Consider the following 19,900-nt stretch of genomic DNA (forward strand, 5'->3'; position numbering starts at 1 on the left):
TTCAATGAAGTGGGGTGGGGGTGGTCCAGATTTATCACGGGTTTTGCAAAACCCAAGTCCTTTTCAGAAACACATAACATGTCTCTGAGCCCTGAAATAAACCCCATCACAAAATCAAACAATGTGTCGGTTCTTCTTTAATTAGTCCTTGCAAAACTGTAGGGTTCTTCATTTTTCCCTCTTGAACTTGGCCTCAGGAAACGTCCTTCTCAGGCTTCGTAGCTTCTAGGCACTGGAGTGACCCCTGCTTGAAAAGGCAGAAAAGTGGTTTGTTCTTTGTTTCGATGTGGCTCATAGAATGGACCATGCTTAGGACCACTCAACTTGTTTCTAACCAAATTTTCTTGAGCATGGGCCAATATTTAGATTCCCCTAGCCACTGCTCCACAGCCTCCACTTTAATTACCCAAGACAAATTGGGAACTGTTCCTAGCTTCTAATTGATGCAACCCCCTTGGCATTTAGGTTTCTGCATTCTTAATTTACTAGCTGCATTGTTACTTAATCCATTTATTTTCACAGTTCAATTTTTGGAATCAATGATTGTCTAGTTTTGTACTCGAGCCTTGGTTGCAGTTGAATTCGGGTTTGATTCGTCTGATCCGAGCCTCAATTCTACACTTTGGATTGTTGGCAGGATCCTGGTTTGTTTTATTTTACACACATTTTGCATTCATCTGGTATTGGTCTGCAATTTGTTTGCTTAACAAGTTCACTTCTCATTATACATTAGTCAGAAAACTGAACACTTCGGACTCAAGAAACCAGAGTAATGTGTATACTGTATAGCATGTGAAATCCCAAAAATGCATTCATCTCATCATTACTTACAGGTCAAAAGAAGGAGCAGATACAACCACGTATTATACATGTAATATTGATATATTTATATATCTATAGCTCTGTACAAAATGGCAACCCCAACCCAACACCCTTAACATCAAGCAATCAGATTCATGTGTGTAGTAGATACCTAAAGCTGAATTCATAGGGCATGATTTGGACAAACTGTGAATGAGGATCAGTTTTGGCTCCTTCAAGAAACTTGATTGCTTCTTTTCCTAGTTCACTAGGTAGCTGAAGGCAGATCCAGTCTAGCAACGATTCTAGATCCTTTGCAAAATCAGGTAGGTACCAATCCAAAAGCTTTGGAATTGCAAACTTATTCGATGAAATCCCCACTGCAGCCTGTAAGTACTCTCTTTTTGCGACTTCTAGTTCATTCTCAACTTGGGATGCAGTGTAAACTCTCACCTACATTTTGCAGAGATCACATAATATTATTAATGTCAGTGGTCGATGACTCAGTGCAGTCTCAAAAATGATTGAAAAGGTCCATGCATGTAAAGCTTACAGCAGGGGAGGACCAGCTTCCACATGATAGAGCAAATGTTACCAACGGTTCAGATAATTCCAATGCGAAAATGCTTCTTACTGTCTTCTCATCATTCTTTGCACCCTTGGAGAAGGTCTGGTCAGAAATAATGATGAGAAGATTAAAAAAATAGAAAAAAAAAAATATGTGTATATCAGTAGAAGTTCTGAAGGTGGACACCCGTACTACTTACATATTTTGAGTGATACGGCAGTCTCAAAATAAAATGTTCTATAGTTATTGCATCGAGCAAGTGTCCCCCAACATTTATAGTTGCCTAAATGATAAGAAAACCAAGTTTATAAATTGCTGACGAGCTATCAATTGTTTGCAATGTGGGTATGTAGAAATTCAATTATAATTATGAATAATAGAACATGTAGGACATTAGAATCTTCGAGATTCCATACCTTCTGCATTAGTGCGACAATTATTTCAGGCCTCTCTGGTATTCCGTGTTCTAGGAAAGCCTGAAGCATTGGAGTAGAGCACATTAAACAATTTCTTAACAAAAACAAAGAAAATACAAGCAGAAACAAAAAAGAACTGCAGACTAGATTGCTCATGCCACAAAATAAATTTGAATTTGTTAGATAAGAATCTCTTTTGATGGCTATAACAGTTTCCACATAACAAAGAATTATGTTTGCAGAGATTCCATACATACATTCATCATACAGGAATTGTAGATATTGATCCAGAATGCAAGCTTCTCTTGATGACTGAGGCTTTTCAAATTTACAGAGGCAAGTTTCCCAAGCAGTAATCTGAGAATTCAGCCAAGAAGAGAAAATTACTGTAACCCCTAGAATAATCATCAGATCATGCAAATCTGAATAGAGAACTTACTTCAATCTTCGGAACAGGAACAAAGAGCTAGCTGTTCGATTAGGATTAATAGAACGGGCTTCAACTGAGTATAATTGCTTATACGGACCAATATCTCTCTTTCCAAATTCTGAACAGATACCGTAAGGATCCCAAAATTCTGGTCTTCCATTGCTTTCTTGAATTCCTAATGTTGAAAAGGAAGGCTGGTTTTCTGTAGTGCCCTTTGCTGAACTCATTCTCAGGAGAATGCTTGATAAGCACTTCAGAATATTTTCAGATATTCTGTTTGGGCTGTCATCTCCAGATAGATTTTTTTCTGGAATACTAGGAAGTCTTACTTCCGCGCTGTCTTGTTCTGTCACTCTAACTTCTAACTGGAGCATAAAGGAAACTATGTTCAACGCACTTGCACACGAATTCGAGTAACTTCATAAAAATTGGTATTTGAAGTATGTTATGTACCTGTAGTTTTGGAGAATCTAAACGCTTTTGTGCTATTTTGATATCAATTGGAGGTCTCTTCACTGGAGTCTTAACCTGAGCATTGCTATGGATCAAGGATTTCTTGTTGTTCTTCATTGAGGGATCACATGATTGATTCTCTTTCCCCTGCTTATGATCTACATTGGCAATAAATAACATCAAAATTTTCAAGTCCTGCTTTCACTGTTAAAAAAGATGAACACTAGAAAAGTGGACTGATTTACAGCTAACCAGAAGGATCAAACTCCTACAGCTTACCAGAAGAGGATGGCAAATGCTTCACCGCTGTATCAGTGACCACTCTTCGACCTTGAAATTTAGGATTCTTTTTAGGGTGTGAATCACATAATTCAGCTGAGGTTTCTAAGCTCCTCTTGGAAGTTGATATGTTGACAGCTTCCAGATATAGGTTCTTCCTAACATGCACTACTTGCTCTTCAAGCCGAACAACTTCCTCTTCCAAAACAGCAACCTCAGCAAGAAGCTCTAATGTCTACAAATTCGAAATTGTTATTTAATGGGTCGACTCAAATACTCCTTGAAGTTCATTAGTTTTAATTACTTTTTCACTATGATTTTCAACATTGGTGCAAAATGAAAAAAAAAAAAAAAAATGTAGCAAGGACACAATGAAAGAGGAATCTAGAAGAACAGTGAAATACTTACATAAGGAGGCAGATAAGGCGGTAGACGAGGTAGAGCTCCCAGGGGTCTATTAAATGCCCTCTGCAAAGCTCTGTGCACATTCTCTTCATGTCTAAGCTTCTTCTTCAGCTTATCAACCTAAAAAATTACAATGTTGAAGAACTCAATAATCACATAGAAAAAGTATCTGCGATTACAAAACTTGAAAACGAGAAGAATTCCATACATCTTGTTGTAAAGCCAATTTTCTCTCTCTTCTTGAAGCTCTTCCAAGGCTGATTGCCTTTGTGGTATTCCTTTCTTTACTCCCTAGCATTTCTTCTACCTTGATATCCTTCAATAAAAGCAGAGGAACAGAACTAGCAATAAGAAAAAGAAAGAAGTAATAGGAAAAACTCAAATAAATGAACAATCCATAATGACACTTAATCAAAGAAGCTAACTTCTCTGTAGTCTTGCGTAGAAAACCAGTCTCACAATCAGGAGGGTCAGAGAAGAATTGGGAAAGACAGCAATCAGCTTTCCTCAGAAAACTTTGTGAGGCAGGGGATAGATAGAGGTAATTAAAATTGAGAAAAAATGATGAAGATAAAGGAATCACTGAGTGTGAAGTAGAAGACCCATAACGGAATTCTATCCAAAGATGTCAACTATATAAGAATTCTAGGAGACTTGAACACCACCTGGAGGCTCCTCATCGAAGTTCAAAGCCATAATTTGTGGTGAAAAAAACAGTTAAAGCAAAGTTCAAATCAAAACAATTCAGGCTCCTCCAAAAGTGTAGAACCGTTTTCCAAAAACTAAGTATTAAAAACTTGGAAAGCAGATTACTTTTTCATTCATCTTGGTTGGAGCTTTCATGGACTGCAGCTTTGTCCTGACTCTTGTATCCATTTTCCAGGCTTCTATTAATCTCTGCAAGGCAGTGATCAAACAAATTCAATAACTTCGTCACTGTCAAGTAGTCAGCAAATTCAATTGAGACGCAGCGTGGAATTGCCATAAATAGAGATCAGAAACTCAGAATCAGACCCTTTACAGAGGAAAAGCTCATTCCTTGAGAGAAAACTTCAATGCCACCAAACAGTAATCACTGTCCAATCCATGGCTTCCTCGTTCATGGTGAAGTTAAATGTATTAAAGCATCAAACCCAGCTCGGGATTTGAGCTGGATTGCTTTGGAACAATAAAACCTTTGAGAAATGCACGTCCTACCTAAATTTACAATAGCATAAACATTAAAATGGATTTAATGGTGTCTGCAAAAATATGTTCGAAGCTTCACCACACCATCGTTTAGAAGAGGCAGAGAGGTGGCTTATAATATCAGTGAAAGGTAAAAAGCTAAAAGCAGGGAGCACACGCACTGTGGTGTAATTTGCTTCTCTGCGTCATCATCAACCAACGTGCACCTCTGTCTTTTAAGCCCTCTACTCTACATCAGTACACATGCTCATACAGCACCACCGACTTAGCTGCTTTTCCGAGAATGCCCCTGGTTTCATGGAATATCAGAATTGAATGAAAAAAGAATTGGGGAGGAGACATAAATTGCATTACCGAAGAAATATGGAAGGGTTTCTAACTTTGTATTTATGTCCATATTCTAACAAAGATGGTGATGATGTTGACTGAGGAAAGATTTGAGATTTATTTCTAGCTAGCTGGTTCAGAAAAAACTACTTGCATGGATGTCCAAGTGACAAGTATGAGGTGGATGCATTAAATATGGTTGTGGGGGGTGTTTGTTTATTTCGATTTTGGAAGGCAAAGGCTGCCTAAATCACATGTTTGCCAACTAAGTTAAATGGGTTTTGGATATGAAAAAGGATATTAAATTTGGACATTTGTAGACTCTGAAATTTATAAATCCATCAAGATTTAGTTCATTTTTATTACATGTATGTTATCGATTCAATCTTGATACTTAGTTAATAGCTCAATGTTTTGTTTATTTATAAATAAATTACAGATGTCTTTTATGGCCGGGTTCCAAATTCCTTTAAGAAAAAAAAATACATAAATTACAGATATGAAATGATATGTTTTATTTTAAAGTCAAATAGTACCTTTTTTTTCCTTCTTTACACAATAAAATTACAAAATGTCAGTAAACTAAAACAACTTTTATCCTTTCCGTACTACTGCAAAGTAGCATCCTTGTGCAATAATAGGACAATTTTAATCTATTTTTTATGCATGAATTTTGTAGGTTAAATGAAGAATTTAGATTGTCATAGAAGTTGATTTTAACATGTTAACATGAATATTGGATCAATGGGTGCTGTGGGAAAGCTCGCTAGCTATCATAAATTCATAATGATATGATGGGTTGGATAGAAGTTACAAACTTACAAACACACATGATAATATGCACATTAGGGAAAATGACATATTCTCACTCAAAATAGCATAACTAATTCACAGAAAATGTCAAAATGGTCAACATGAAAATTAAAATAAATGGTCCATCCAACACAAATTAAAGAGAAAAATAAGACAAGGAGATATGGACACGGCACCCACAACCACGTGACAATGACTTCCAAGCACAACATGGCATGAGGATGAGACCTATTTTCATGCTTAATTAATTAGATTAGTTGTTAATTATCAACTAATTATTTAGTTGTTGATTGGGAACTCGTGAAGTGACCTTACTACTTTGCCCCTTATGCAGGCAACTAATGTGCTTTGCCGGAGCTGGAAGTTGGTAATCAAATATTGAGGGCAGTTTCGTTCTTTTATTATGAGACATCAGGTAGCTGTTCCTGCACATTGAAATTATTAGGGTTTATTACTAGATTGTGACTACTTTAGTTACTATCTGAAATTTCTGATTGCAAATATTTTGTTCAAGGGAAACCTTTCCTTTTTAGCTGAAAGTTGGTATGGATTGGCATTAATGTAGATTTGATACTAACCAACCTTCCTGCTCAAGTACTTAAGATATTTCAAGATTATTTTCTTGTAAGCCAAACACATCCAAGAAAAGTTCTTCCATTTTCTTCTCTTAGTACACATTCTCTCAAAATATTCTGTACCTTTCATGACAACCAATCATAATCTACACTTCTACAGTAGAAACTAGAATACATATATACAATATGCTCTTTGTGTGCCTGAAAATAGAAATAAAATCAGACATTAATTTACTGCAATATAAATTGTGACATGAATTTCAACAACACTAACCACATTAGGATGTTACATATATGAGTGATCCTATTGTTTATTTATACTAAATTTAATCATATATGAGTGAGATGATACATCACATCAATTATATACTGTATATTGAATATCTCATAATAATCATTAGAAAAATAATGTATAAATTATGTCTAATAAAAATGCATTTCATTCATTTGCGTTAAACAGTCTTTATCATGCCATCGAATTGTCAAGATGTCTCAATAATTGAACCATATATCTTGATCAACATGTTTGCAGTGTGATGCAACTATATGTGCTAAAGTCAAAAACTTTCATTTTTGGTTGATGATGTTGAGGCATGCATTGTAAATAGCTGAAAATGATCAAATTGATTGATTACGTACAATAAGCTAGGCTGTGTAGAAATAGTTTTACTCCTCGATCATATTCTAATTAATTACATGCACGTTAATCCAATTTTATATATTAATTTTCGGGTTTGACCAATCATAAACAAAATGAGAAATTGCCCATGGAGGGAAATATGACAACTAATTGCTGGGGCATTAGATTCTTGCCCGCTAGTAAGTGGCCAAAATTTAGAATCGTAGGGTGGATCAGACACACGGAAACATATCAAACAGTTGCTTAATATATACCCTAAGCTTATGTCTCAACCGACCGTTCTCTCTGGCATAAGAAGTTTCAATCTTGAAGATCTAATTCACCAAGTAAAAAATGATTATTGCTATTTTATAATGGACATGATGCATTAGGCTAATTTGTTAAAGTGAGTGAAAAGGGCAAAGTCGTAATCACAAACATATGCCAAAATAGTTCATAACCTCATATATATTGATATTGATGGGGGTGGTGGTGATGGCCCTGTGAAATGAGACCCCTTATATAACCCACGAGTCAGTTCTTGCAATTCTCCCAAAAAAAAAGAAAAAGAAAAAAAAAAGAGTCAGTTCTTGCAAAGTAAAAAGCTGATCTGCTGAGCCATGTCTAATCTATAAAGTGCTCATTTTATAGGACTTTGAAATTAAGCTTTTCAGTTTGGGGACTTTGATCATGATGATCTGAAGTTGAGGGTCATCATACCACTAGAATCATTTCATTTTAGGCTTGTGGATCCAGATCTCTGCAATCTTCCTTTTCATCTTGTTTACAGTTTACTAGTTCAATTACTGTTCTTTCTTTTAGGTCGGAATAAAGATTAATCCCTGTATTTACCATGCAATTATATATATTAGTTCTACTATTTATGTTTAACCTTTCATTACTGAAACTAACGATGTCTATCAGAGCACTTTGTGTTTCAAAATTTACTGTCTCTCGACAATTGTACACTAAGATTGTACCCTGTAACATGACTGGAGAATGATTGCTACAAATTAGAGCTTCACGGCGTCACAGAATAAGAGACGGCGTTTAGTTTCCTGTTAAAAAAATATATATGTTTAAATTGCGATATTCGCTTGTAAAATATATTCTTTAATTTAATTTTTTTTATCAAATTTATGAAATCAATTGATCTATCTATAAACCACCGTTCTAGGGGGAGGATACCCAGCCCCAGCGAACGGGAATTTAAGGGAAGAGCAGCAAACCATTATTGAGGAAATGATGGTTGAGGAAATCTTGTGAATACATGGCATGCATTTAGTTATGGAATGTTGGTCCAAAGGTGGTGTAGGCTTGAGTGATATACTAACTTAGGGGCCTACACTCCTACCATCTTAAATTTAAGATAATCGATGACTACTCTCTGCATGGGTTTCAGGATGCATGTCCTTAATTATAATTAATAATATGGTGCAGGTCTGGCCAAATAGAACTGGAGATGTTGAACTGTTGAAGCTATTCTTTGTTGCAGTACTTGTGATAAAAGAGATGAAAAAGAAGCTACTACGTACGTCGATGCTTAAAAGTCTCTCTTTTTGGTCCACCATACCAAAGCTAGCTAGCTATACTTTGGCTTGGGGCTGGGGCTACGTACATCTCCATCCTTGTTTTTCATTTAAGGTCAATTGATGTTTGGCTGTCATCCCTGTAAGGGTCCACTGTCTATAGCTGAAAGAAGAGCCGAAATGACACCAACAAATCTCCATTATTGATTTGCAAAGCTTCAGGATTTAACATTTTAACAGCAGCTTGTGCTTTTAATTTCTGTGTACCAAAAGGAAACTCGTAGTACAATTAAATAAAGTGAGAGATTCACTACTGGGGAAAACATATCACCATGTCCGCTACTGTTCATAGATCTATATGTCTCGCGGGACAGAAGCTTTGCCAGCTAGCTATCTTCACCCACCATATTGGCACTCCTTGTTTTAATTTTTTGCATTGACGCACTGGTTGGACTTTGCATGTCTTCCAATGACTGAGCAGAGCATGGTATATACTACTAGTAGTGGTGGATTACAGATGAGGAAGGATCCAAAATTTCAGAGAGAGAGAGACGGGTAATGAGAGTATGAGACAAAGCTGCATGTAAAACAGTGAGAAAGATTGATAGGCTACGTCATGGACCAGTCAGTTTCATCAGCCAACTCTTGTATGTTTTCTTTTTGGTTTTGGCGTACAGCTCCAGGAAATGGTTCTTGGCTTCTTGCCTTGCTTCTACTGGATAGCAACATTTTTTCTCTTGGCATTTAACTTTCGTCGATTTAACTTGCGTCGGTTCACATCAATTGGTTTCAACGCTTGGTAATCAAGTTATTATCATTGTCCAACAAGAACAAGGTGTACAATATATTTGCATTCACATTTCACCATTTGGGAGATATGAAAGTCCAAAACAAGGTCCGGCCTGGTTAAACTTCAGAGCAGGCTAATTGGGCTACAAATACAGGGTCGGCCACTTCTTCAGTCTACCTTTTTGAGTCCAAAGTTGTTTTCCTTTCTTTTCTAGAGCCGTTGAAACGCAAGTGATGGCATTGAAACCTACTTTTATCAAAAGCTCCCTCCTCGTTTAGCTTCATATAAGTATAAATTTACCATACTGGTTTAATCGAATCTTGAATTCCAAGTGCAAATGAAATTCCAAATAAACTCATTTTCATGATAAAATAAATAAAATAAAACTTACTTTTAATTTTGTAAGTTTAGTGATGATTTAATATGATATTAGAGTAGTGAGGACTTGATTTCTTGTTGTTTAGGCTCAATAAGTGAGCGCATGTGTTAACAGTGAGGGTCACCTGTCTTTTGCTTGTTGGTTTGTGCCATTTAGTTTTTTTGGTATGAGACAGCATCTGATATACGTGCCTTCTAGCCATGGATAAGTAATGCAGTTATCTATTTTCTCCAAAAAAAAAAAATGATATTAGAGTATACACTATGCCAATAAAGCCTTCAGACGACAGATGAGATCTGTCATCTGATATGTAAATTATATGTTGTCAATCCAGCTGCCGTCTCTTACGGCATCAGACGACAGATATCCTCTGTCGTCTCTTCTCACTCAGACAACAGAAGTTTCACAAGGCTCTATCGTCTAAACAACCCAATACTGAAGGATTTGGGACTTTCTGTCGTTAATAATCACATACAACAACAGATTAATATTGTTCAAATGAACTACAAACTACAGTTTTAATAAAACTGCTGTTGTCTGACATGTAATAAGAACACATTTATATGTTGTCTGAAGTTACCAAAATAAAGGCTTGTTTAACAATCTGTTGTCTGAATGCATTTTCAAAGACATTTGATTGTTGTTTGAAATTCACTTAAAATTGGGTAAATTATAACTCATCTGTCGTCTAAATAGTTTTAAGAATTTATTTTTATGTCTTTTGCATGTCTTGTATTCCAACCATAATTTTAAGTATTTATGTTGTCTGATAGACAATATAACTATATGTAATCATGTAGTTGTGTAGTTTGACTGAGGTTAGAAACTCACTCTTCTGTTGTGTGATAATTAAATGAACTGCGCGTTTCTGTTGTTTATTTGAAGAACTTCTGTTGTTTGATAATGAATTGAACTTCAATTTTATGTTGTATGTTAGAAGTATTTCTATTGTTTGATAGTGAATTGAACTTCAGTTTTCTGTTGTCTGGTAAAAGTATTATGTTGTTTGATAATGAATTAAGCTTCAGTTTTCTGTTGTTTGATAGTGAAATAAATTTCAGTTTTCTGTTGTTACAAGTATGAAGGAACAACAGAGAGATATTCTTTTATGTTGTTACTGTATTTGTGATACAACATATCCTAAACCTGCATTTGTTGGATTTGAACCATAGCAAACCTCATTTTGTACACTAGTCATCAAAAAGGCATATTATAAGATCTGAAATCAGCAAATTCCTCATTACATCAATTAACCCACCAAAATACATTCCCATCAGTAGCATAATACTAATTAAACTAGCTAGCATGCTAGCCTTTACATTAACCGATTTTTATTACTGTCATTGTTGCATGGATCCTAATCTATCTAAGACAAAAACCTAGTAGCATCCATATAGTAGTTACAGACTTACAGCAACTGCATGCATTATATTGTTCAACACTTTCCATCAGTTTTGTCAAAATGCACAAAAGCAGTTCCTAGACACTACTACTGCTCATAACCTAGCTACCAGAAACCAAAGCAGATATACAGGCTGATACTTAATTTTCTGGGAACTTCAAAACATGTTTAGCCCATTCCGCTCGGATCTCATCAATATCCTTGTTTGTGTAAACCAAATTTGACCTTGTTCCCCACTGCAATAAGGAAATGCAGCAAATTAAATATGAAAGTTATATGCACAGAGCATGCACTATATCATTAAACAATAAAGTCCATAGGTAAGCAGTTGAACAGTTTTACCTTAATACGACCTAGGATCATAGAGCACTGAACTCATACATCTATATATAATGTATATGTATATAGGTACATAGAACCAACTTCATTCATAAACATACCAATTGGTTAAACTATCACCTAGGATCAGCATAATTCAATTCTATACCATCCATCATTTTTCCACATATATACACATATACAACAGCTAGGAGCTAAATTTAGCATCATCATAGCATCATCAAACTAGGTCACCACATGCATATAAACAGATACAAACAACCAACTAAATTCATCAACATACCAATTAGCTAATTTAACAAACCAACCATGCTATTCACGTAAAACATACTAGAAGATTACTGCTTACCTTAATTTGCTTAAGTCACAGCCTAGGGAGTGATGAGCCTAGCTAATCACCACTCCCAGTACTCTAACCTTTCACTACAGCAACAACAATAACAGTGCAATATCGAAAGAAGAGAGCTATGCTGCAAGGTAGTTTCTGCAGAATTTCAAAAGAAGTTAGCACCTATCCATAACTTCTTGGATCAGCAATTTATGGACTACAAGTGATTAGGATACTCATATCTTTTGTCTACTCTATCACTTGTGGAACTGTGTCTTGTGTTAGAGATGGGTTCTTGTTTATCAGTCTCTGCACATGATAAGAAGAAACAATTTAAAAGAAAAAACAAAAAAAAAAGCAATGAGTGAATGTAAAAGATGCGAAATAAAGTTGCATCAATACTAACTTAATAGTAAGAAGGATGCAGTTTAGAAATCTTAGAATGCATTGACATATATTCAAACATACATTAGGAAATAAACTGTACCTAAATATTATAATCTATCACTTACAAATGGACTGTAGAAGCTTGTTGTTCTCAAAGACAAATTCTGCATAAATGATCATGATCAATAAATTCGTATTGGTATTGCATTTGTTTCACAACTGCAAGAAACTTGAGTGTATGTTATTGATCTTAGGACCAAAATCAGTAATGATAAAAAGAAATTTGTAGTAGGTTTCCAAAAGTCAAATGTATAAGGGTACCAATACTCAAAACTCCAAAACTCCTAACTCTTCGTAGCTGTAGTATCTCAATCCAATGGCTGTTGCCATATTCTAAAGACTCAATAATGAATTAATTAAGATAAATTAATTAATTAAAAATCAAAACAGAAAGAACGCTGGACACAATGTTTCAAAACATGATAATACTTTTGAAAAGCAAATGAATATCTATATTATACATAAAATTATTAGACAAAAGAATTTTATCAAGAATATTAGCTAAGTTTACAGACATAGTTATATTCAACAGTTTTAAGTTTTAACTAATTAATTTTGTTCCATCCACTACATATGTATTGTACCTTGAAGAAGGAATACTACTAATGCTGTAAATCAAATCAATTCCATTCAATAATGCAAGAAACTGGATGAGCCTGAAATTGTAACATTTTCACACAAATGTTACATTAAAATATTATGTGTAATTGAATAGTTTATATTCCTAAGGCATTACCTTGTAGTCTTGTGGATTTAGATACCACCAAAAGAATTTTCCTATAGGGATCACTCCAGAGCTTCAAGCTACTCCGGAAACCTTTTCGCAGCCTAAAATCACCAACAAATAGCAAACCAACAGCAAGTGGAATTAAAGGTTTGAAAGGAAAAAAAAAAAAAAGGGCTAAAAGAGAACAAGTACCGTAAAAGGAGGCATTTTTGATATTAATGTCTTTTGTAGATTTCTCATTGAACACAATCCATTAACAGAGATTAATGGACAGATCGAATAACTCAAAAGCAAAACTAATGCAGTAATAACTCTTCCTTAGATCTTCAAAATCAAGAATCTATTTTAGAAAAAAGAAATTGATATTTCCATAAAATGAAGTCAGGACTGAGACCTTGATACCATATTTGACACTCCATGAAATAGTCCAAATCACTCATTAATGTATGTTGAACTACAACTCAGATGAAGAAGTCTATATATAGTTTGATACCTTCAAAATTTGCCACCACCAATTGCATATCAAACAAACAAACAATAATAAACAAATTAACACCCTTATCACTGAAAGCATGAACAATGAAGCAAAAAAGCAAACCCATATTCTCAATTTCCACAACGGAAGATCAAACAAACCAAATCCAAAAACCCAATGTCACCAAAAAGCAAAACAACTAAAAAACCCCAATTTTCATCCAAAGACTGCAACTTCAAACAAAATCCACAATAATATTCGAACTCATAAGAACTCAAATGGAGACAATACTCAAATCCAGATGCAATTAAAAACAAAGAACCTATCATATCAAAGAACCCATCAAGACTTGATGAAATTAAAAACAAAGAAGAACTTACAAGGCAAGAGAGAGAAAAAGATAAGCTGAAAATTGCAGAGTGAGACCGACCGAGCAATAACCCGAACTTGTATACTCAAGAGGTGCTTGGAGATGGTTCCTGCGTTACATGAAAGTGTTGTCAGTCATGCGTTTGTCAAAAAACATAAAGAATCAAAGTGTTGGTAGAAGCCAACAGAACATGTTGAAAGGCTTGGAAGATTAAAGAAATAAATTTGGCTGTGGCTTTCTAGTCTTAATCAAACCTAATCAAGGTGAACAAGACAAAAGGTTCAACCTTGTGGTCTGGAGTCTTCGAACAAAAGAAAAGAAATAAAATTAATGAAAGCAAGCTTTGTTTCTTTGTAAATGAAAAGAAGAAGCTTTTGCGTGCCTTCAGTCCAAAAGTATCAAATTGAAAACAACATCGGAGTTCATAGGCAATAGTTATCATGCCACAATGAAAGGCTAGGTGTTTTGTCTCTCCATAACATCAACAATCAAAAGAGTGAACTGACAATAAGAGTTCATATGATTCAAACCTTAAAACTGGGCAAGTGAAGCAAATTTGGTCACACTGTATTCTTGTTGAGAGATGGGTTTCAGAAAACTTGTATACCGAAAGCTAATTTGCCGAAATCGCTTACCCAAACTTACTTTACCCAAACTTCTATACCCAAAACTTCCATACCCAAACTTGCTTTGCCGGAATCGCAGGAGGATGAGAGTGTGTGTGAGCTTGAGAGGGTGAAAGGGATTGAGATTCATGAGAGTGAGAGCGTGGGAGGGAGAGATTGACTGAGAGTGAGAGGCGGCAATTGTGTTTTTAGATCTAGGGTTGGTTTTTTTTTTTTTTTTTTGTTTTTTTTTTTCAGCTTAGGGAATTGAAAGGTCCTAGCAAAACGAGTGGGAAAGCCCGAGTTTTTCTTTTTAGCCAAGGGAGGGAATACTTTAGATTAATTAAGGTTTGTTTCCCGTTTACTCAGACAACATATGAATGTTGTCCTAATTTTCCACTTTTTCATGCGAATTTATCAGTTCTTTCAGACGACAGATGTCTGTCGTCTTAATTTTCTAATTTACTAAAAAGATGAAAAAACTGAAATAGTATGGATTCTCATGCTATTCAGACAACATAATTAATTTATATATCGTCTAAAGAAGTTTAAAAGATTCAGACAACAGAAAACAAAAATTCTGTCGTCTGAAGGCATTATTGGCATAGTGATAGTTGTATAAAACATTTGATTTTCGGTTTTTGCTTTTCACTTTTCACTTCTTAGTTGCTTTGGGACTGTATCATCTATGAGATTTTTTGGCCTCCTACGGAACATACTTTCTCGAGAAGTTCACAAGAAGGTTAGGTTGCGTACTTATATTAATAGTCGTTGGAATTAATAATGGAATCTGCGAAAACAAATGACTCCAGTCCAGCAATAAAGGCCGAAGATTGTTACCCGTAATTAACTATGCATCTCTAATCTCGGTCAGCTAGCTGGTTTCTGCACATACACAATCCGAAGAGTCAAAAAAATCTCAACCTTGTGATAGGAAAGCATGCTGTACGAATTATACATATGCTTTTTTCACTGGCCCTTAATTACAAGCTAACTCGACAACGCCTCAGTATTCTCGTCTCAATTAGATCCATTTCAGCACCTTGGCTTTAGGTCTATAAATACCAGATCTAAGCACAATTGATACTCGATCCAACAAGTGAAGGACACTAGCTGTCAGGAACGAAGATGAAGCTTTCACTGCTCACATGCTTGCTGCTACTCTCCAGCTATAATTTGGCCTTTCTAATCGCATCCTGCCATGCCAATCAAGTAGGCAACCTCAAAAAGTTGATTAAGTCACAGAAATCTGGAGTTGACCGTCCTAATCATGCTGAATTCATCGATGCCATTGTTGATGATACTTAATTCTTCAGTGTACAAGGGACCCCAAGAGGGGTCAATGGAAGCTGATAAGATTGATGCATTGCCCGGACAACCAGCTGAAGGTGTCGATTTTAATCAGTATAGGGGCTATGTGCCTATGTTACAGTTGATCCTAGCGCTGGGAGAGCATTGTTCTACTATTTTGTGGAGTCACCCCAAAATTCTTCAACCAAACCTTTGGTGTTGTGGTTAAATGGAGGTAAATAATCTTTCAAACTTACTATCACAATCCTAGCTCTTTTACATATGATCATTCAATTTTTTAAATAAATAAGGCTATATTTATCAAATTTGTTGACCAAATGTCCGCACACATGCATTTTATATATGATTGATTAATGTGACATTGTCACCATATTTATTGACTGTAACATTAATTATATTTGTATTATCACCTTGTCCGTTAACTGTAACATTAATTATATGTGTATGTTACAGGACTAGGATGCTCATCTCTTGGGTATGGAGCCATGGAAGAGATAGGACCTTCCAGGGTCAACAGTGATGGAAAGACACTGTTCCAAAATGACTTTGCTTGGAATAATGGTAAACACAATTTTTTGTTTTTGTTCTTGGAACAACAACAATTAAGCAAGAACATATTTGTTCTTAATTTGTATGAGGGAATAGTAATTTTGCAAATACATAATGCAGAGGCGAATGTGCTCTTCTTGGAGTCTCCGGCAGGAGACTGACTATAAAGTGGGTGACAACAAAACGGCTTGGGGCTCTTATACATTTCTTGTAAACTGGTTAGAGAGATTTCCAGTATAAAATTGCTCAGCAATTTCTTCATCACCGGAGAGAGTTATGCCGGTCATTACGTACCCCAACTCGCTTCCACCATTCTTTCTCAGAACAAAGTCACAAACGAAACAAAAATCAACCTCAAAGGAATTGCAGTGAGTTCAAATTAAGTTTCTTCTCGATCGATCTCATGATTGCAATATTTACACTACTAGCTAGCTAAGGACAAAGTTTATTCTCTTCATGTCTAAGTTAATTAATTGATGTTGACTATGCAGATTGGGAATGCTTGGATCGATTATATTACTGGGGGCTTGGGTTGGTTTGATTATTTGTGGAGACATGCTCTGAACTCTGACGAAACAAATGCCTGAATACACCAATACTGTAACTTTACCGTAGATGACGATAATTGTGGTAAATATAGAGTTCTGTCAGACAATGAGTATGGTTACATTGATCAATATAACATCTACTCTCCTTTTTGCAACAAATCATCAGCCGCGGCCTCAACTGGTTCAGTAAGTCTGTAGCTAGTAAGATCAATTTTTAACAAATTAGTGAATAATAATTATGTTGTATATCCGAGAATGAAGAATAATATATCACAACATTTATTAATGATGATGCAGGTTAATGATTTTGATCCATGCTCAAACAACTATGTCCAGACCTATCTAAATCTTAAGGAGGTGCAAGCAGCTCTTCATGTAAACCCTACTGTATGGTTAGCTTGCAGATAAACATACATGCACAAAAACTTGCTAATCATGTATCTTCTTTATCACTCAATTAATTACTACAAATTGTAATCCTGAATTTGTTTTGGTCTCTAGTGGTCAAACCGAATGGATGGGCAGCCCAATGACTGTCCTCCCTACAATACAAGAGCTCATAGGAAGTGGGATAAGCTTGTGGCTCTACAGGTACGTGAGAGTATTAATTTGATTTTAAGTTTATATGATCCCATTGATCGTCTATTTCATTCACAAATAAATATTGAACCTAGCCTGCTGATGTTGAAGTTAAGCTGAACATTGCAATTAATGGTATTCTATGTACAGTACAGTGGAGACATTGATTCGGTAGTATCAGACTATCAGTGACAGCTACCCGGTAGGCCATAAACACCCTCAACTTATCAATTGAGACTGCATGAAGGCCATGGTACTCTGATGAAGAGGTTGGAGGATATGTGGCTGGATACATAGGGCTGAAATTTGCGACGGTAAGAGGAGCTGGCCATGAGGTTCCTATCAGAAAGTATATGGGAATAATGTGTTATTTCCATTCATCCCTCAAAGAGATTTATATAGTGTTACATCCATGTACACAAAGGAAAGTAATCAATCCTATCTAAGTCAACTATAGCACTAATGCTAATTGATACACAAAATAAATCTAATCGATACACAAGATGAATCATAATAAAGTTAATTGATACAGCTCATGTTAACACTCCCCCTCAAGTTGGTGCATTGATGTCTCGAAGGCCCAACTTGTCAAGTGAGCTGTGGAATACCTTACCAGAAACAGCTTTTGTCAGAATATCTACAAGTTGATCTCCAGGGGTACATCAATAATCTTTGATTCTAGCTTTTCCTTGATAAAGTGTCTATCCACTTCAATGTGTTTTTATCTGTCATGTTGAACTGGATTATGTGCAATGTCTTTGGCTGCCTTATTGTCACAAAAGAGATTCATAGCCTGTTTGGACTTGAACCCTAAGTCCTTCAGTAAGTTACGTAGCCATAACATTTCACAAACACCTTGGGCCATTCCTCTATACTCTGCCTCCGCACTAGATCTAGCAACTACTTTCTGTTTCTTGCTCCTCCATGTCACAAGGTTACCTCCCACAAATGTGAAGTATCCTGAGGTTGATCTTCTATCAGTGATACATCCAGCCCAATCTGCATCAATATATCCAGCCACCTCCAAATGATTATTTTTAGAAAACATGATCCCTTTGCCTGGAGCAGACTTCAAGTAAATAAGAATATGATATACTGCATTCATATGGTCTTCACTTGGAGGATGCATGAATTGGCTCACCACACTCACAGCATATGCAATTTCAGGACGAGTGTGAAAGAGAGATAGATAAGTCTGCCAACTAGTCTTTGATATCTCTCTCGGTTAGTAGGCACTTGATCGGGGTATTCTGCTAACTTGTGATTTTGCTTCATAGGTGTATCTGCAGGTTTGCAAGCCAACATGCGTGTTTCAGTGAGTAGGTCTAAGACATATTTCCTTTGAGATAGGAAAATGCCTTCCTTTGATCTGGCCACCTCAATGCCGAGGAAGTACTTTAATCCACCAAGATCTTTCATCTCAAATTCAGATGATAGATAAGCTTCCAACTTCTTCACTTCTTCCTGATCATCGCATGTCACTATCATATCATCCACATAGACAATCAAGGCAGTTATCTTATCCCTTCTACGCTTTAAGAAGAGAATGTGATCTGAGTTACTCTGCTTGTAGCCAAATGCCTTCATGGACTGTCTAAACCTTCCAAACCATGATCTGGGAGATTGCTTAAGTCCATATATATAGAGACTTCTTCAATTTGCAGATCAACCATTCCTTCCTGTGAAGGCGCAATGAACCCTGGAGGTAGATCCATGTACACTTCCTCTTTCAGATCTCCATGCAAGAATGCATTCTTTACATCAAACTGCTTCAGGGGCCAATCCAAGTTCGCAACTAGAGACAATAGTACACGGATAGTACTAATCCTGGCTACCGGTGCAAATATTTCCTGATAATCAATACCATATTTTTGTGTGTAGCCTTTAGCAACTAACCTTGCTTTGTACCTGTCTAGTGTCCCATCAGCATCATTTTTCAAGGTATAGATCCACTTGCACCCCACTATTTTCTTTCCTTGAGGTTTTGGTACTAGCTCTCATGTATCATTCTCCTCCAAAGCTTCCATTTCAACCTTCATTGCCTCAGTCCATTTGGGATCTACTAATGCTTCCTGTACTTTATTTGGAATGACAATAGTAGATAATTGAAACACAAATGATGCATATGACTCGGACAACCTATGAGTTGACACATAAATACTTATGGGATATTTGGCTTTGGCTTTAAGATTTGTCTCATACTGGGCTTTAGGCTCCCCTCTTGTTGTTCGATCTGACAACTGATATTTGGGGGGCACACTTGTTTCAGTGTTGGGTTTTGTTTCAGGGTTAGCCTCATTATCTATGACAACATTAGGCTTATGATCAAGGACATGTTCATCATTTATAACAATATCTGACTCAAGTTCAGGATTGAGATTACCTCAGGAGCATCCTCATGAGAAATAGGGACCGACATGGTAGGAGTAAGGGGGTCTTCATTTGAATCTGGCAAGACTGACTGAGTTTGATCATTAATTCATGTTGCTGGTGCTTCTAGATCCATTTGATTTCTTCCTTGTACCATAGTTCTTTCTTCCACAACAATATCTGGTACTTCCAATATTGAAGAAGACTGCTCTTCTCTAGATGTGCTCTCCCCCTGAAGAGAAGTCTACTAGGCAAAGAAAAGTTGTTGCTCACAGAAT

The 19,900-nt window shown here is 36.0% G+C and overlaps 2 protein-coding genes and 1 pseudogene across 6 annotated transcripts; 1 reads left to right on the plus strand and 2 right to left on the minus strand.

Annotated features, from left to right (window-relative positions):
- Positions 1 to 782: 782 nt before the first annotated feature.
- LOC112174613 lies at positions 783 to 4,753 on the minus strand. Its single transcript, XM_024312418.2, has 12 exons — positions 4,367 to 4,753; positions 4,166 to 4,249; positions 3,561 to 3,668; positions 3,356 to 3,472; positions 2,948 to 3,182; positions 2,669 to 2,826; positions 2,225 to 2,580; positions 2,043 to 2,142; positions 1,786 to 1,845; positions 1,569 to 1,652; positions 1,355 to 1,471; positions 783 to 1,254 (listed from the first exon to the last, which is right to left on the minus strand). The coding sequence occupies exons 2-12, from the start codon at positions 4,226 to 4,228 to the stop codon at positions 955 to 957; spliced, it is 1,698 nt and encodes a 565-aa protein (XP_024168186.1). The 5' UTR covers positions 4,229 to 4,249; positions 4,367 to 4,753; the 3' UTR covers positions 783 to 954.
- A 6,060-nt stretch (positions 4,754 to 10,813) lies between these two features.
- LOC112174322 lies at positions 10,814 to 14,494 on the minus strand. Of its 5 annotated transcripts, XR_005802383.1 has the most exons (7): positions 14,191 to 14,494; positions 13,671 to 13,769; positions 12,825 to 12,916; positions 12,673 to 12,744; positions 12,154 to 12,192; positions 11,663 to 11,950; positions 10,814 to 11,210 (listed from the first exon to the last, which is right to left on the minus strand). XR_005802383.1 is itself a non-coding variant. In XM_040509700.1 (5 exons), exons 1-4 carry the CDS (start codon positions 14,414 to 14,416, stop codon positions 11,859 to 11,861), a joined length of 360 nt encoding a protein of 119 aa, XP_040365634.1. In that variant the 5' UTR covers positions 14,417 to 14,494; the 3' UTR covers positions 10,814 to 11,210; positions 11,663 to 11,858. The 5 variants fall into 5 exon arrangements, 1 of the variants encoding a protein (XP_040365634.1); XR_002925969.2 differs by lacking the exon at positions 12,673 to 12,744; XR_005802384.1 differs by lacking the exon at positions 12,673 to 12,744 and having other exon boundaries at positions 12,129 to 12,192.
- A 749-nt stretch (positions 14,495 to 15,243) lies between these two features.
- LOC112171780 lies at positions 15,244 to 17,526 on the plus strand (annotated as a pseudogene).
- Positions 17,527 to 19,900: the final 2,374 nt, after the last annotated feature.

This window comes from Rosa chinensis, chromosome 6 (genome assembly GCF_002994745.2).
Source record: "Rosa chinensis cultivar Old Blush chromosome 6, RchiOBHm-V2, whole genome shotgun sequence".
NCBI lineage: Eukaryota > Viridiplantae > Streptophyta > Magnoliopsida > Rosales > Rosaceae > Rosa > Rosa chinensis.

What these genes read in the sequence shown, in the direction of transcription:
- LOC112174613 (XM_024312418.2), bottom strand. Translation starts at nt 4,228, where the DNA reads ATGGATACAAGAGTCAGGACAAAGCTGCAGTCCATGAAAGCTCCAACC. An exon ending in CAACCAAGATGAATGAAAAA is followed by an intron (nt 3,669 to 4,165) that starts GTAATCTGCTTT and finishes CTTTTATTGAAG; the next exon opens with GATATCAAGGTAGAAGAAAT. An exon ending in AATTGGCTTTACAACAAGAT is followed by an intron (nt 3,473 to 3,560) that starts GTATGGAATTCT and finishes GTAATTTTTTAG; the next exon opens with GTTGATAAGCTGAAGAAGAA.
- LOC112174322 (XM_040509700.1), bottom strand. Translation starts at nt 14,416, where the DNA reads ATGAATCTCAATCCCTTTCACCCTCTCAAGCTCACACACACTCTCATC. An exon ending in TTCCGGCAAAGCAAGTTTGG is followed by an intron (nt 13,770 to 14,339) that starts GTATGGAAGTTT and finishes CATGTAACGCAG; the next exon opens with GAACCATCTCCAAGCACCTC. An exon ending in TAAATCCACAAGACTACAAG is followed by an intron (nt 11,951 to 12,824) that starts GTAATGCCTTAG and finishes TATCATGTGCAG; the next exon opens with AGACTGATAAACAAGAACCC.